Raw genomic sequence first — 18,159 nt, forward strand, 5'->3', positions numbered from 1 at the left:
ATGGATGGATGGCATTCAAAAATTGCTGAATTTCTAAAAAAAAAAAATCAAAAAAATCCTAAAAGTAATGAATATTACAAAAGTAATGAATATTCCACAGGGTTGGACGGAGTCAAGCTTTATTGATATGAGGATTTTAAAAGACAGCAGTAGTGGTGTTTTTCTGCTTCCTTTTAGTATTTTCCACTTCATGTGTGTTTTACTTCCACTGGCCTTTCTCGTAGTCCCACTTGGAGGAGATCCCTTGGATGGGCCCGACCCTCATGTCCAGCATCCTCTGCACCTGTTTGGCCTGCAGCTCGGCATCAAACGTCGGGGGACGTGGCGGGTACACTGTTGGGAAAAAACATCCTGCTCTTACTCTTTTGTATTGGTAGGCAAGACTAATGAACGCCACATTCACACCTGACAGTAATCAACAACAGTGGTATTTACATAATTACGTAATAAAATAAAAAAAAGGTAAGGGGGCATCCGGATTTGAACCGGGGACCTCTTGATCTGCAGTCAAATGCTCTACCACTGAGCTATACCCCCGTATGTGCCTCTTACGAAATATTAATCAATTAATATATTATCACTATTGTCTTATTAGTTTGGTCGACGTTCTACTAAACATATACAGCTGACATTTCCTACCCCAAAACAAATGTTTTTATTATTTTAAGAAGTTTCTTTTTTTGGTTTCTGTTTCTGTTCACACGTTTAAAAAAAACAACTCCTGGCGACCCTGAATGCGTCACGAGAAACCACGTGACATCACGCACGTATTCTGATTGGTCGAAATAATGTGGTCAGGAAAAAAAACAAAAAACTTTGCCCTACAAGCTGGCAGCTGAAATAACGTTAATCGAGACAAATGAGCACTTTTGGCAAGTTTGATAAGAGCACGTACGCAAAGAGGATAAAGTACAAAGACGAGTGAACTTTTTTTTAAAGAGGACGTTTGGCTCAACTATGCTGCGAGTTTACAGGCTAAACCGGTAAGTCGACATTTGTTGACTTCCTGGTACGTCACCATTTGACATTTAGGGTCAAGCAGGACTTTTTGTTGTTGTGGTTTTACCACAACTTTAAAATAGTTTTGAGGAAATGTAGTTAAAACAGACTCAATGGTGCTCGTTTAAAAGCTTCCTAAAACCAATTTGAAGCAAACCAAACCTGCGGAAATTAACTCTTTGAGTTTATGGAAAGTTCTGGAAGGTTGACGTGTGCACTAAAATCCCCTTGGAATTTAACTGGACGGGTTGGAAAGAGACAACATGTAAAAACATGAATTGGTGCATTAATAACTAAAAAACAACAACTCGCAGGCTTTTTTTTTTTTGTGATGCTTGAATTTACGGAAGGTTTTTCAGGAATTTGTGGCAAAAGTTGCAATGTTTCAAGTTTTTTTTCAATACAATGTAATAAACTTGTGATTTTATGATTTTTTTCTCAATGTATTAGGAGTTTCTTGTAACATGAACCTCGAAAAGCACAGGGTTACAACAAAAATTGTAAAAATAAAATAAAATACTGTATTGATGTTTTACTCATTTTATACTGACTTAAAAGTAGACGCTAAATGTCAGTGAGGTCTCATACACAAAAGTCATTGTCCAAATTATTGTACTGTTTTTAAAATAATAATAAATTGTTATAAATACAGAACAAAACACCGAAATATTCCTAATTGTTGGCTGTCTACAAGTTGTAGACATCCGTGTACGCAAGTGTTCATCTGAATCCGTCATTTATGTTCCAACACATTCACCCCACACATTAAGAGCATTCGAGAACTGTTGAGAGCGGTTTATAGCACCCATTTTTGCTGGTGAATGAGCGACGATGAGATGAGGGTATCATCACACGTCAACATCTCTAACATGTAAATGCTGCCTCTGTGCTAGGTCAGCATTAGAAATGAAAATCTGTTCTTAGTTGGATAAATAAATGTTAAATAAACAAGGAAGTAAGCACGCCTGTGTGTTGCTTTAAAGGGGAACTGCACTTTTTTGGGGAATTTTGCCTATCGTTCACAATCATTATTACATGACAAGGGATGTTTTTTTTTTGTTGATACATTTTATTCTAAATAGTAAATAAATGCGATCAAAAGTCCGCTTACAATGAAGCCTATGAAACCCTTAAAAAACATCCAAACACCTCCATTAAGGTTTTATATACAAACCCCGTTTCCATATGAGTTGGGAAATTGTGTTAGATGTAAATATAAACGGAATACAATGATTTGCAAATCCTTTTCAACCCATATTCAATTGAATGCACTACGAAGACAAGATATTTGATGTTCAAACTCATAAACTTTATTTTTTTTTTGCAAATAATAATTAACTTAGAATTTCATGGCTGCAACACGTGACAAAGTAGTCGGGAAAGGGCATGTTCACCACTGTGTTACATGGCCTTTCCTTTTAACAACACTCAGTACACGTTTGGGAACTGAGGAGACACATTTTTTAAGCTTCTCAGGTGGAATTCTTTCCCATTCTTGCTTGATGTACAGCTTAAGTTGTTCAACAGTCCGGGGGTCTCCGTTGTGCTATTTTAGGCTTCATAATGTGCCACACATTTGCAATGGGAGACAGGTCTGGACTACAGGCAGGCCAGTCTAGTACCCGCACTCTTTTACTATAAAGCCATGTTGATGTAACACGTGGCTTGGCATTGTCTTGCTGAAATAAGCAGGGGCGTCCCTGGTAACGTTGCTTGGATGGCGACATATGTTGCTCCAAAACCTGTATGTACCTTTCAGCATTAATGGCGCCTTCACAGATGTGTAAGTTACCCATGTCTTGGGCACTAATACACCCCCATACCATCACAGATGCTGGCTTTTACACTTTGCGCCCATAACAATCCGGATGGTTCTTTTCCTCTTTGGTCCGGAGGACACGATGTCCACAGTTTCCAAAAACAATTTGAAATGTGGACTCGTCAGAACACTTTTCCACTTTGTATCAGTCCATCTTAGATGAGCTCAGGCCCAGCGAAGCCGACGGCGTTTCTGGGTGTTGTTGATAAACGGTTTTCGCCTTGCATAGGAGAGTTTTAACTTGCACTTACAGATGTAGCGACCAACTGTAGTTACTGACAGTGGGTTGCTGAAGTGTTCCTGAGCCCATGTGGTGATATCCTTTACACACCGATGTCGCTTGTTGCTGCAGTACAGCCTGAGGGAACGAAGGTCACGGGCTTAGCTGCTTACGTGCAGTGATTTCTCCAGATTCTCTGAACCTTTTGATGATATTACGGGCCGTAGATGGTGAAATCCCTAAATTCCTTGCAATAGCTGGTTGAGAAAGGTTTTTCTTAAACTGTCCAACAATTTGCTCATGCATTTGTTGACAAAGTGGTGACCCTCGCCCCATCCTTGTTTGTGAATGACTGAGCATTTCATGGAATCTCCTTTTATACCCAATCATGGCACCCACCTGTTCCCAATTTGCCTGTTCACCTGTGGGATGTTCCAAATAAGTGTTTGATGAGCATTCCTCAACTTTATCAGTATTTATTGCCACCTTTCCCAACTTCTTTGTCACGTGTTGCTGGCATCAAATTCTAAAGTTAATGATTATTTGGGGAAAAAAAAAATGTTTATCAGTTTGAACATCAAATATCTTGTCTTTGTAGCATATTCAACTGAATATGGGTTGAAAAGGATTTGCAAATAATTGTAGACCATTTATATTTACATCTAACACAATTTCCCAACTCATTTGGAAACGGGGTTTGTACATGATGTAAGTATATATGTAATGTAGTAACAGGAACATTTATAATAACACTTAATAATTAGCTAATCTTAAACATACGTGGCGCATTTATTTAAAAATTGCATCACAATGTTAAGTTTTTTTAACTAGATCACTGATGACTGCGCAACTGCAGACTTTTTGAAAGCCAACAAACATAATAAAACATCACTTACTGTACAATGTCTGTTGTCATTAGGATGCCGACTTTTAGGATGTTCATATATTCTCATTTAGATGAAGAATGTGTCTTAACCCTCGCAAAGAAACGGTGGGTGGATGCAAGCGTCTTCTCCTGTCGTTCTCGCAATTCCCGGGTCTAAATTGGCTGTCAAAGTGTACCAACTTGTCGGAATACGTGCTCATCCTTGTACTATCCCGGTGAGAGGCGGGATTTATGATCTAAATTAAAGTTTGACGAGCAAGGAAACGAGGAAGCAGCTCATCAGTCGATCATGTCAACGTTGGCACACAAGCTACAAATAGTTTGTCTGCGTTAGCGCTTATAATAACAATATCACTAATACTCGGTTAATATTCAAGTCACAAAATGTAAATTGAGTATTGTTGGCGCTTTTTGGATGGTTTTTTATATATATATAAAAACCATATATAATATATTTATATATTGTAGCGTCCCGGAAGAGTTAATGCTGCAAGGGCTTCTGGGTATTTGTTCTGTTGTGTTTATATTGTGTTACGGTGCGGATGTTCTCCCGAAATGTGTTTGTCATTCTTGTTTGGTGTGGGTTCACAGTGTGGCGCATATTTGTAACAGTGTTAAAGTTGTTCATATGGCCACCCTCAGTGTGTCCTGTATGGCTGTTGACCAAGTATGCCTTGCATTCACTTGTGTGTGAGAAAAAGCCGTAGATATTATGTGATTGGACCGGCACGCAAAGGCAGTGCCTTTAAGGTTTATTGGCGCTCTGTACTTCTCCCTACGTCCGTGTACACAGCGGCATTTTAAAAAGACATACATTTTACTTTTTGAAAGCGATACCGATAATTTTGAAAGCGATACCGATAATTTCCGATATTACATTTTAAAGTATTTATCAACATCCCTACCTAGAAGGCTTAGGGACGGCATGGAGGACTTACCACTGGAGCACTAGGAGGCCAATAAAACCCACATTAATGACTAAAACCAAAGAAGAGCGCTTTAGTAGACTGACCAAAGAGGGACTGCCACCAGACCAGCAGACCGGTGAAGCCCAGAAAGATGAAGAAGCCGCCCATGACCGTCTTCCACTCGCCTGTGGGCTGATTCATCTCAGGGTAGGTCTGACGGAACATCAGGCGGTACACTAAAACAGACAACAAGACAATTAAAAGCGACTTTTGAGCAGGCTTTTCTTTGATAAAGTTTAAGAGAGCCTTAAAAGGTGAAATAATTGAAAATGATAAAATATAGTAACAATTACTGTCATCCCATTTATTTTTTTGAATGTTGATGTTCCAGGTAATCTTATTTTCAGTGAAGGTATAAGCTAGGCAAATATAAGCTTTGGCTTCAGTCTATTCCTTTTTCGGTCATTCTTTTTCTTTTCTTTTTGTGTGTAAATGTGTATGATTGTTAAATATGTATAATCTGTACTGTTAAACTTTTAACTACAACAACCAAACAACGTGTCTTACAATATAACTACGACGTGTCTTACAATATAACTACAAAAATCAAACGACCTGTCTTACAATATAACTACAACAACCAAACGAATATAACTGCAACAACCAAACAACGTGTCTTACAATATAACTACAACAACGAAACGACGTGTCTTACAATATAACTACGACGTGTCTTACAATATAACTACAACAACCAATTGACCTGTCTTACAATATAACTACGACGTGTCTTACAATATAACTACAACAACCACACAACCTGTCTTACAATATAACTACAACAACCAAATGAATATAACTACAACAACCAAACAACGTGTCTTACATTATAACTACAACAACCAAACGACGTGTCTTACAATATAACTACGACGTGTCTTACAATACAACTACAACAACCAAACGACCTGTCTTACAATATAACTACGACGTGTCTTACAATATAACTACAACAACCAAACGACGTGTCTTACAATATAACTACGACGTGTCTTACAATATAACTACACCAACCAAACAACTTGTTTTACAATATAATTACAATATAACTACAACAACCAAACGACGTGTCTTACAATATAACTACAACATCCAAACAACGTGTCTTACAATATAACTACAACAACCAAACGACGTGTCTTACAATATAACTACAACATCCAAACAACGTGTCTTACAATACAACTACAACAACCAAACGACGTGTCTTACAATATAACTACGACGTGTCTTACAATATAACTACAACAACCACACAACCTGTCTTACAATATAACTACAACAACCAAATTAATATAACTACAACAACCAAACAACGTGTCTTACAATATAACTACAACAACCAAACGACGTGTCTTACAATATATCTACGACGTGTCTTACAATACAACTACAACAACCAAACGACCTGTCTTACAATATAACTACGACGTGTCTTACAATATAACTACAACAACCACACAACCTGTCTTACAATATAACTACAACAACCAAATTAATATAACTACAACAACCAAACAACGTGTCTTACATTATAACTACAACAACCAAACGACGTGTCTTACAATATAACTACAACAACCACACAACCTGTCTTACAATATAACTACAACAACCAAATGAATATAACTACAACAACCAAACAACGTGTCTTACATTATAACTACAACAACCAAACGACGTGTCTTACAATATAACTACGACGTGTCTTACAATACAACTACAACAACCAAACGACCTGTCTTACAATATAACTACGACGTGTCTTACAATATAACTACAACAACCAAACGACGTGTCTTACAATATAACTACGACGTGTCTTACAATATAACTACACCAACCAAACAACTTGTTTTACAATATAATTACAATATAACTACAACAACCAAACGACGTGTCTTACAATATAACTACAACATCCAAACAACGTGTCTTACAATATAACTACAACAACCAAACGACGTGTCTTACAATATAACTACAACATCCAAACAACGTGTCTTACAATACAACTACAACAACCAAACGACGTGTCTTACAATATAACTACGACGTGTCTTACAATATAACTACAACAACCACACAACCTGTCTTACAATATAACTACAACAACCAAATTAATATAACTACAACAACCAAACAACGTGTCTTACAATATAACTACAACAACCAAACGACGTGTCTTACAATATATCTACGACGTGTCTTACAATACAACTACAACAACCAAACGACCTGTCTTACAATATAACTACGACGTGTCTTACAATATAACTACAACAACCACACAACCTGTCTTACAATATAACTACAACAACCAAATTAATATAACTACAACAACCAAACAACGTGTCTTACATTATAACTACAACAACCAAACGACGTGTCTTACAATATAACTACGACGTGTCTTACAATACAACTACAACAACCAAATGACCTGTCTTACAATATAACTACGACGTGTCTTACAATATAACTACAACAACCAAACGACGTGTCTTACAATATAACTACGACGTGTCTTACAATATAACTACACCAACCAAACAACTTGTCTTACAATATAATTACAATATAACTACAACAACCAAACGACGTGTCTTACAATATAACTACAACAACCAAACGACGTGTCTTACAATATAACTACAACAACCAAACGACGTGTCTTACAATATAACTACAACAACCAAACGGCGTGTTTTACAATATAACTACGACGTGTCTTACAATATAACTACAACAATCACACAACCTGTCTTACAATATAACTATAACAACCAAACTAATATAACTACAGCAACCAAACGACATGTCTTACAATATATCTATGACGTGTCTTACAATATAACTACAACAACCAAACGACGTGTCTTACAATATAACTACAACAACCAAACGGCGTGTTTTACAATATAACTACGACGTGTCTTACAATATAACTACAACAATCACACAACCTGTCTTACAATATAACTATAACAACCAAACTAATATAACTACAGCAACCAAACGACATGTCTTACAATATAACTACAACAACCAAACGACGTGTCTTACAATATATCTACGACGTGTCTTACAATATAACTACAACAACCAAACGACCTGTCTTACAATATAACTACAACAACCAAACGACGTGTCTTACACTATAACTACAACAACCAAACGACGTGTCTTACAATATAATTACAATATAACTACAACAACCAAACGACGTGTCTTACAATATAATTACAATATAACTACAACAACCAAACGACGTGTCTTACAATATAATTACAATATAACTACAACAACCAAACGACGTGTCTTACAATATAACTACAACAACCAAACAATGTGTCTTACAATATAACTACAACAACCAAACGACGTGTCTTACAATACAACTACAACAACCAAACGACGTGTCTTACAATATAACTACGACATGTCTTACAATATAACTACAACAACCACACAACCTGTCTTACAATATAACTACAACAACCAAAAACGAATATAACTACAACAACCAAATGACCTGTCTTACAATATAACTACAACAACCAAACGAATATAGCTACAACAACCAAACGACGTGTCTTACAATATAACTACAACAACCAAACGAATATAGCTACAACAACCAAACGACGTGTCTTACAATACAACTACAACAACCAAACGACGTGTCTTACAATATAACTACAACAACCAAACGACCTGTCTTACAATATAACTACAGCAACCAAACGACGTGTCTTACACTATAACTACAACAACCAAACGACGTGTCTTACAATATAATTACAATATAACTACAACAACCAAACGACGTGTCTTATAATATAATTACAATATAACTACAACAACCAAACGATGTGTCTTACAATATAACTACAACAACCAAACGACGTGTCTTACAATACAACTACAACAACCAAACGTCGTGTCTTACAATACAACTACAACAACCAAACGACGTGTCTTACAATATAACTACAACAACCAAACAATGTGTCTTACAATATAACTACGACATGTCTTACAATATAACTACAACAACCACACAACCTGTCTTACAATATAACTACAACAACCAAACAATTATAACTACAACAACCAAACAACGTGTCTTACAATATAACTACGACGTGTCTTACAATATAACTACAACAACCAAACAACCTGTCTTACAATATAACTACAACAACCAAACGAATATAACTACCACAACCAAACAACGTGTCTTACAATATAACTACGACGTGTCTTACAATATAACTACAACAACCAAACAACCTGTCTTACAATATAATTACAACAACCAAATGAATATAACTACCACAACCAAACAACGTGTCTTACAATATAACTACGACGTGTCTTACAATATAACTACAACAACCAAACGACCTGTCTTACAATATAACTACAACAACCAAACGAATATAGCTACAACAACCAAACGACGTGTCTTACAATATAACTACAACAACCAAACGACGTGTCTTACAATATAACTACAACAATTCATATTACATATATACATATACATATATTTATATATTATATATATATATGTATGTATGTATATATAATATGTATATATAGTATGTATATATATATATATATATATATATATATATATATATATATATATATATATATATATATATATATATATATATATATATATAAATATATATATATATATATAGGTTGATTGGCAACACTAAATTGGCCCTAGTGTGTGAATGTGAGTGTGAATGTTGTCTGTCTATCTGTGTTGGCCCTGCGATGAGGTGGCGACTTGTCCAGGGTGTACACCGCCTTCCGCCCGATTGTAGCTGAGATAGGCTCCAGCGCCCCCCGCGACCGCAAAAGGGAATAAGCGGTAGAAAATGGATGGATGGATGGATGGATATATATATATATATATATATATATATATATATATATATATATATATATATATATATATATATATATATATATATATATATATATATATATATATATATATATATGTGTGTATGTATGTATATATATATATATATATATATGTATGTATATATATATATATATATATATATGTATATGTATACATACATATATGTTTCAGGTCTTACAGGCTATCTTCTCCTCTTTGCTCAGCTGCTGCCAGGATCCTTTCTCCTTCTGTTTCAGGCTGTTGTCTGCAGCACTCAGCTGGTCCTTGAAGGGCCTGTCAGGCAGCGGCGTGTCCACACTGTCCCAGTACATGGGCTTGGACATCTGGTCCACCTGGCTCACCTCTGCTGGAAGACGTCAAGGCACAGTGAACACATCCGTAGACACAGTAAGCACAACTTCCGGCTTTGGCCGTACCGTGACCGTGGCTCGCCATGGTGGCTCTGCTGGAGGTCAGGGCCGCCGCCACGCGTCCTCTTAGGAACATTGCTCGCGCATGTCCCGCTGCTGCCGTCAGGCCGAGCATCTGCAATAGTAGATGCCAGGTGCACTAATTATTAGAGATGTGCGATACCACTGATTTTCTCTCCGATCCAGTACTAATACGTTGCGCAACTATACCTAACATGTCTGCTAAAATGTAAAAAGTTGTGTATTTTCAAATAATACCATATCTATCTTAAAAAAACAATAGTATAATGTAAGAAAAAAGAGCAAAAAATCTGAGAAACAGCCGAACATTTTTAAACTAATAAATAATAATTTTATAATAAGACACTTATAACACAAAGTTGTATCTTTAAATGTATATAATATCTGTTGGTCTATTTTATGGAGCAATGTAGTTAATCATAGAGCTGGCACCCAATGTTATTAACAAAGTATGGATTTTGAATCGAAAATCGGTTTGAATTGAGAATCGATTCTAAATCGAATCGTTACCCCACAAGAATGGAATCGAACCGAATTGTGTGGTGCCCAAAGATTCACAGCCCTAATATATAAACATTCTGACTTAATAGTCTACATGTATTTATATTAGGGATGTCAAAAAAACGAGTGCAGAGACTTTGACTCGTGTGCTCGCTGGCAAATTTCACTCCAAAACCCATCCTGAAAGAACTTTGAATAAAAGTGTTGTGCCAACAAATGACAAGCATTCAAGTAAAACTTGTGACATTTTGCTTTTTGAGTTTATGGCTACATAGAACACTGAAAACATTGATAACAGTTTCGTAAAATGCCAAGTTGATTAATGTTATTGGAAAAAATGTTGACGCAACTTTCTGTAAAAAATATTATCCTGGAGGGAGTTTTACCTCAGCATGATAAATCACACTTAAATTCTATTTACAGAGTTTTACGTGTCTTCTGTCGATTCTACATATTTTTCATGATTTTGTGTATTTTTTCTTTTGACTGACTCCCATCATAAAATATAATATTATGCTTTTTGTAAATTAAAATTTAAATGTAATATAGACTCATTTAAATTATCAGTTAATTTTATAAATATTTTAATGCATTTTATAGTATTATTTTTTACTCCGCAACCTGTACTTACTTCTCTCAAACACTCATATAATTAAATGTAATTAATTATGTAATTAAATACAATATGTTATTTATTGTTTTGCGATAGTTTAAAATAGTTGTATAATTAAAAATATATATATATATATGTAAAGTAATCGATATCCATTCCTAAGAATGGCGAGGAAATTAACCTACAATATACATGACAGCTCATGATATCAGCTTCTATTTTATTATTTTTGATAATATTTTTTAGCATTTTTGCGCGACATTTTTTTTTTTACTTTGGAATTTTTTGTATTTTTTTAAATATATTTTAAGAAACTATCTCGTGCGCAGGCAAAAGTTTCTTGTGCGCACGGGATAGTTTCTCGTGCGCACGAGATACATATCTAAAACAAAACAAAAACAAAAATCCCCATGTCCCTTTAGGGACTCCGTAAAATAGAGTACCTCCCATTGTCTTTTTTAAACGCTTATTTACAAGTTAGAATCCACTAGAAATAAAACATTTTTGTGAACGCTAAAAAAAAATGCTGTTCCCTTTTAATGCTTATATAAATGGACCAACAGTATACATGACAGCTCATGATATCTGCTTGTATTTGATTATTTTTGATAATATTGTTTAGCATTTTAGCGCCACATTTTTTTTTTACTTTGGAATTTTTAGTATTTTATTAGTATATTTTTGTCACACATTAATTAAATCAGATAAGGTAAAAAACTAATGTAGTTTGAGACTAGATCTGATTCATCTTTGATAAATAGTTTGTCTGCGTTAGCTCTTATAATAACAATATCACTAATACTCGGTTAATATTCAAGTCACGAAACTTAAATGGAGTATTGTTGGTGCTTTTTGGATGTTTTTAATTGGGTTTTACGGGCAGAATAGAGTACCTCCCATTGGCTTTTTTTAACGCTTATTTACAAGTTAAAATCCATTAAAAATAAAACATATTTGTGAGCGCTAAAAAAAAAATGCTGTTCCCCTTTAATGCTTATATAAATTGACCAACAGTATACATGACAGCTCATGATATATGCTTGTATTTTATTATTTTTGATAATATTGTTAAGCATTTTTGCGCCACTTTTTTTTTAATTTTGGAATTTTTTGTATTTTATTAATATATTTTTGTCACACATTAATTAAATCAGATAAGGTAAAAAAAAAAAAGAAGAAGTTTGAGACTAGATCTGATTCATCGTTGATAAATAGTTTGTCTGCGTTAGCTCTTATAATAACAATATCATTAATACTTGGTTAATATTCAAGTGACGAAATTTAAATGGAGTATTGTTGGCGCTTTTTGGATGTTTTTAATTGGGTTTTACGGGCAGAATAGAGTACCTCCCATTGGCTTTTTTTAACGCTTATTTACAAGTTAAAATCCATTAAAAATAAAACATATTTGTGAGCCCTAAAAAAAAAAATGCTGTTCCCCTTTAATGCTTATATAAATTGATCAACAGTATACATGACAGCTCATGATATATGCTTGTATTTGATTATTTTTGATAATATTGTTAAGCATTTTTGCGCCACTTTTTTTTTTTTATTTTGGAATTTTTTGTATTTTATTAATATATTTTTGTCACACATGAATTAAATCAGATAAGGTAAAAAACTAATGTAGTTTGAGACTAGATCTGATTCATCTTTGATAAATAGTTTGTCTGCGTTAGCTCTTATAATAACAATATCACTAATACTCGGTTAATATTCAAGTCACGAAACTTAAATGGAGTATTGTTGGTGCTTTTTGGATGTTTTTAATTGGGTTTTACGGGCAGAATAGAGTACCTCCCATTGGCTTTTTTTAACGCTTATTTACAAGTTAAAATCCATTAAAAATAAAACATATTTGTGAGCGCTAAAAAAAAAATGCTGTTCCCCTTTAATGCTTATATAAATTGACCAACAGTATACATGACAGCTCATGATATATGCTTGTATTTTATTATTTTTGATAATATTGTTAAGCATTTTTGCGCCACTTTTTTTTAAATTTTGGAATTTTTTGTATTTTATTAATATATTTTTGTCACACATTAATTAAATCAGATAAGGTAAAAAAAAAAAAGAAGTTTGAGACTAGATCTGATTCATCTTTGATAAATGGTTTGTCTGCGTTAGCACTTATAATGACAATATCACTAATACTTGGTTAATATTCAAATCACGAAATGTAAATGGAGTATTGTTGGCGCTTTTTGGATGTTTTTTATTGGGTTTTACAGGCAGAATAGAGTACCTCCCATTGGCTTTTTTTTAACGCTTATTTACAAGTTAGAATTCATTAAAAAAAAATTAAAAATTGTGAATGCTAAGAAAAAAAATGCTGTTCCCCTTTAATGCTTATATAAATGGACCAACAGTATACATGACAGCTCATGATATCTGCTTGTATTTGATTATTTTTGATAATATTGTTTAGCATTTTTGCGCCACTTTTTTTTTTTACTTTGGAATTTTTTGTATTTTATTAATATATTTTTGTCACACATTAATTAAATCAGATAAGGTAAAAAAAAAAAGAAGTTTGAGACTAGATCTGATTCATCTTTGATAAATAGTTTGTCTGCGTTAGCACTTATAATAAATAACAATATCACTAATACTTGGTTAATATTCAAGTCACGAAATGTAAATGGAGTATTGTTGGCGCTTTTGGGATGTTTTTTATTGGGTTTTACAGGCGGAATAGAGTACCTCCCATTGGCTTTTTTAACGTTTATTTACAAGTTAGAATTCATTAAAAATAAAACATTTTTGTGAATGCAAAAAAAAAGTGCCGTTCCCCTTTAATGCTTGTATAAATTGACAACAGTATACATGACAGCTCATGATATATGCTTGTATTTTATTATTTTTGAATAATATTGTTTAGCATTTTTGCGCCACATTTTTTTTTACTTTGGAATTTTTTGTATTTTATTAATATATTTTTGTCACACATGAATTAAATCAGATAAGGTAAAATAAATGAATTTTGAGACGAGATCTGATTAATCTTTGATAAATAGTTTGTCTGCGTTACCACTTATAACACTAATAACAATACCACTAATACGCAATACACAAGACGCAATGATCAATACTTTATTGGGATTTACCGGCGGAATAATAAAGTTTATTTACAAATTAGAATCCATTAAAAATAAAACATTTTTGTGAACACAAAAAAAAAGTGCCGTTCCCCTTTAATGCTTATATAATATATAATTATTATTATTTTTGAATAATATTGTTTAACATTTTTGCGCCACATTTTTCTTTTACTTTGGAATTTTTAGTATTTTATTATTATATTTTTGTCACACATGAATTAAATCAGATAAAAATAAAGTTTGGGACTAGATCTGATTCATCATTGATAGTTTGTCTGTGTTAGCACTTATAATAACAATATCACTAATACACAATACACAAGAAACAATGATCAATACTTTATTGGGATTTACCGGCGGAATAATAACGTTTATTTACAAGTTAGAATCCATTAAAAATAAAACATTTTTGTGAACAAAAAAAAAAGTCCCGTTCCCCTTTAATGCTTATATAATATATAATTATTATTATTTTTGAGAATATTGTTTAGCGTTTTTGCGCCACATTTTTCTTTTACTTTGGAATTTTTAGTATTTTATTATTACATTTTTGTCACACATGAATTAAATCAGATAAAAATAAAGTTTGAGACTAGATCTGATTCATCATTGATAAATAGTTTGTCGGCGTTAGCACTTATATTAACAATATCACTAGAGATGTCCGATAATATCGGCCTGCCGATAAATGCTTTAAAATGATCGGTATCGTTTTTTTTTATTATCGGTATTATTATCGGTATCGTTTTTTTTTTTTTTTTTTTCATTTTATTTTTATTTATTTTTTATTAAATCAACATAAAAAGCACAAGATACACTTACAATTAGTGCACCAACCCAAAAAACCTCCCTCCCCTATTTACACTCATTCACACAAAAGGGTTGTTTCTTTCTGTTATTAATAATCTGGTTCCTACATTATATATCAATATATATCAATACAGTCTGCAAGGAATACAGTCCGTAAGCACACATGATTGTGCGTGCTGCTGGTCCACTAATAGTACTAACCTTTAACAGTTCATTTTACTCATTTTCATTAATTACTAGTTTCTATGTAACTGTTTTTATATAATTTTACTTTCTTTTTTATTCAAGAAAATGTTTTTAATTTTTTTATCTTATTTTATTTTATTAATATTTAAAAAAAGGACCTTATCTTCACCATACCCGGTTGTCCAAGTTAGGCATAATAATGTGTTAATTCCACGACTGTATATATCGGTATCGGTTGGTATCGGTAATTAAAGAGTTGGACAATATCGGATATCGGCAAAAAGCCATTATCGGACATCCCTAAATATCACTAATATGCAATACACAAGATGCAACGATCAATTCTTTAATCATGCTTTAATGCCTCTGTTTAACTTGTTGCTCCTTTCACCCACCCACACACACACACACACACACACACACACACACACAAAGTGAAAATGGCGGTGTAAATTGGCAGATTGTCAAAGTAAGAGTACACGATGACCTTCTAAGAGGAAAAGACGTCGCATGAGTAAAATATCATATTTTGTGTTAAAAATCCTGAATTTGCATAGAATGCATGCAAATAACGAAGGCTATGTTTCATCTATATTTATCTTCTATGCTTGTTGCCATCCTGGCTGCACGTCTGCCACTCTGGAACGTTGGAAAGATTTGGACGTGGCGGAGGAGAGCTTGTATTCTATCATATCTAAATACAGTAATACTATATACTGTCGATGCAGTAATACTCACGCTGCTGCTGCTGCTGCAAACACCAGCAAAGTATTCCAGGAAAACCTTCTGCGTGTGCGTGTTACAGTGTGTGTGTGTGTGTGTGTGGTTCTCATGCACAACAGGATGTAGTTTTCTAGTGGGTGGGTCACATGGACACCAAGTGTTGGGGAACGCAATGAAAATAAAAAGTAGAGCAGTATTGTTTGGTATGATACGTCGTGTGCATGAAGAAATGCTGACTGTTTTGACTTTGACTTGTTTTTGCTCTCTTTGGAGAATGGCGTCAGGACAAAGGTTACATGAGGACACCAGCTTGTTGGTCTCTCTTCCATATATGGTCATGATGACACGCCTCCTACAGTCAACTGCCAAATGTCTTCCGCTTGCACTAAGGAGGGAAAGTGTTTACTTCAGAGGGAAAGTATACTCCAGTGTACTTCAGAGGGAGTTTGTCCTATAGAGGAAAATTATACTCCAGTGTACTTTAGGGGGAGTCTATACTTTAGAGGAAAAGTATACTTCAGTGTACTTTAGGGGGAGTCTGTACTTTAGAGGAAAAGTATACTTCAGTGTACTTCAGGGGGAGTCTGTACTTTAGAGGAAAAGTATACTTCAGTGTACTTCAGAGGGAGTCTGTACTTTAGAGGAAAATTATACTTCAGTGTACTTCAGAGGGAGTCTGTACTTTAGAGGGAAATTATATTTCAGTGTACTTCAGGGGGAGTCTGCACTTTAGAGGAAAATTATACTTCAGTGTACTTCAGGGGGAGTCTGTACTTTAGAGGAAAAGTATACTCCAGTGTACTTCAGGGGGAGTCTGTACTTTAGAGGAAAAGTATACTTCAGGTGGAGTCTGTACTTTAGAGGAAAAGTATACTTCAGTATACTTCAGGTGGAGTCTGTACTTTAGAGGAAAATTATACTTCAGTATACTTCAGAGGAAGTCTGTACTTTAGAAGAAAATGATACTTCAGTTTACTTCAGAGGGAGTCTGTACTTTAGAGGAAAAGTATACTTCAGTGTACTTCAGAGGGAGTCTGTACTTTAGAGGAACATTATACTTCAGTGTACTTTAGGGGGAGTCTGTACTTTAGAGGTTCAGTATTCTTCAGGGGGAGTCTGTACTTTAGAGGAAAATTATACTTCAGAGGGAGTCTGTACTTTAGAGGAAAATTATACTTCAGTATACTTCAGAGGGAGTCTGTACTTTAGAAGAAAATGATACATCAGTGTACTTCAGAAGGAGTCTGTACTTTAGAAGAAAATGATACTTCAGTGTACTTCAGAGGGAGTCTGTACTTTAGAGGAAAATTATACTTCAGTGTATTTCAGGGGGAGTCTGTACTTTAGAGGAAAATTATACTTCAGTGTACTTCAGAGGGAGTCTGTACTTTAGAGGAACATTATACTTCAGTGTACTTCAGAGAGAGTCTGTACTTTAGAGGAAAAGTATACTCCGGTGTACTTCAGAGGGAGTTTGTACTTTAGAGGAAAAGTATACTTCAGTGTACTTCAGAGGGAGTCTGTACTTTAGAGGAAAAGCATACTCCAGTGTACTTCAGAGGGAGTCTGTACTTTAGAGGAAAATTATACTTCAGTGTACTTCAGAGGGAGTCTGTACTTTAGAGGAAAATTATACTTCAGTGTACTTCAGGGAGAGTCTATACTTTAGAGGAAAGTATATTTCAGTGTGCTTCAGAGGGAGTCTGTACTTTAGAGGAAAATTATACTTCAGTATACTTCTGAGGGAGTCTGTACTTTAGAAGAAAATGATACTTCAGTGTACTTCAGAGGGAGTCTGTACTTTAGAGGAAAATTATACTTCAGTGTACTTTAGGGGGAGTCTGTACTTTAGAGGAAATTTATACTCCAGTGTACTTCAGGGGGAGTCTGTACTTTAGAGGAAAAGTATACTCCGGTGTACTTCAGAGGGAGTTTGTACTTTAGAGGA

At 34.3% G+C, this 18,159-nt stretch overlaps 2 protein-coding genes and 1 non-coding gene across 5 annotated transcripts in view; 1 reads left to right on the forward strand and 2 right to left on the reverse strand.

Annotated features, from left to right (window-relative positions):
• Nucleotides 1–102: 102 nt before the first annotated feature.
• cox4i2 (cytochrome c oxidase subunit 4I2) lies at nucleotides 103–16,394 on the reverse strand. 2 transcript variants are annotated; one of them, XM_061924829.1, is made up of 5 exons: nucleotides 16,227–16,394; nucleotides 10,257–10,365; nucleotides 10,019–10,183; nucleotides 4,937–5,068; nucleotides 103–333 (listed from the first exon to the last, which is right to left on the reverse strand). In XM_061924829.1, exons 2-5 carry the CDS (start codon nucleotides 10,363–10,365, stop codon nucleotides 200–202), a joined length of 540 nt encoding a protein of 179 aa, XP_061780813.1. In that variant the 5' UTR covers nucleotides 16,227–16,394; the 3' UTR covers nucleotides 103–199. The 2 variants fall into 2 exon arrangements, with proteins under 2 accessions (XP_061780813.1, XP_061780805.1); XM_061924821.1 differs by having other exon boundaries at nucleotides 10,019–10,186; nucleotides 10,257–10,364; nucleotides 16,229–16,328.
• Nucleotides 466–537, reverse strand: trnac-gca (transfer RNA cysteine (anticodon GCA)). The gene has a single exon. It is a non-coding gene; the product is annotated as a tRNA-Cys (tRNA).
• LOC133572085 (protein FAM110A) overlaps nucleotides 856–18,159 on the forward strand; it is a 109,481-nt gene continuing 92,177 nt past the window's right edge. The window contains exon 1 of one of the 2 annotated variants that reach the window (XM_061924800.1): nucleotides 856–983. The gene's annotated coding sequence lies outside the window, so the exon portion shown is untranslated. Of the gene's footprint in view, nucleotides 984–10,091; nucleotides 10,228–18,159 lie in introns of those variants that run through there. The other variant, XM_061924810.2, reaches the window with a different exon arrangement.

This window comes from Nerophis lumbriciformis, linkage group LG01 (assembly GCF_033978685.3).
Source record: "Nerophis lumbriciformis linkage group LG01, RoL_Nlum_v2.1, whole genome shotgun sequence".
NCBI classification, from domain to species: Eukaryota; Metazoa; Chordata; class Actinopteri; order Syngnathiformes; family Syngnathidae; genus Nerophis; species Nerophis lumbriciformis.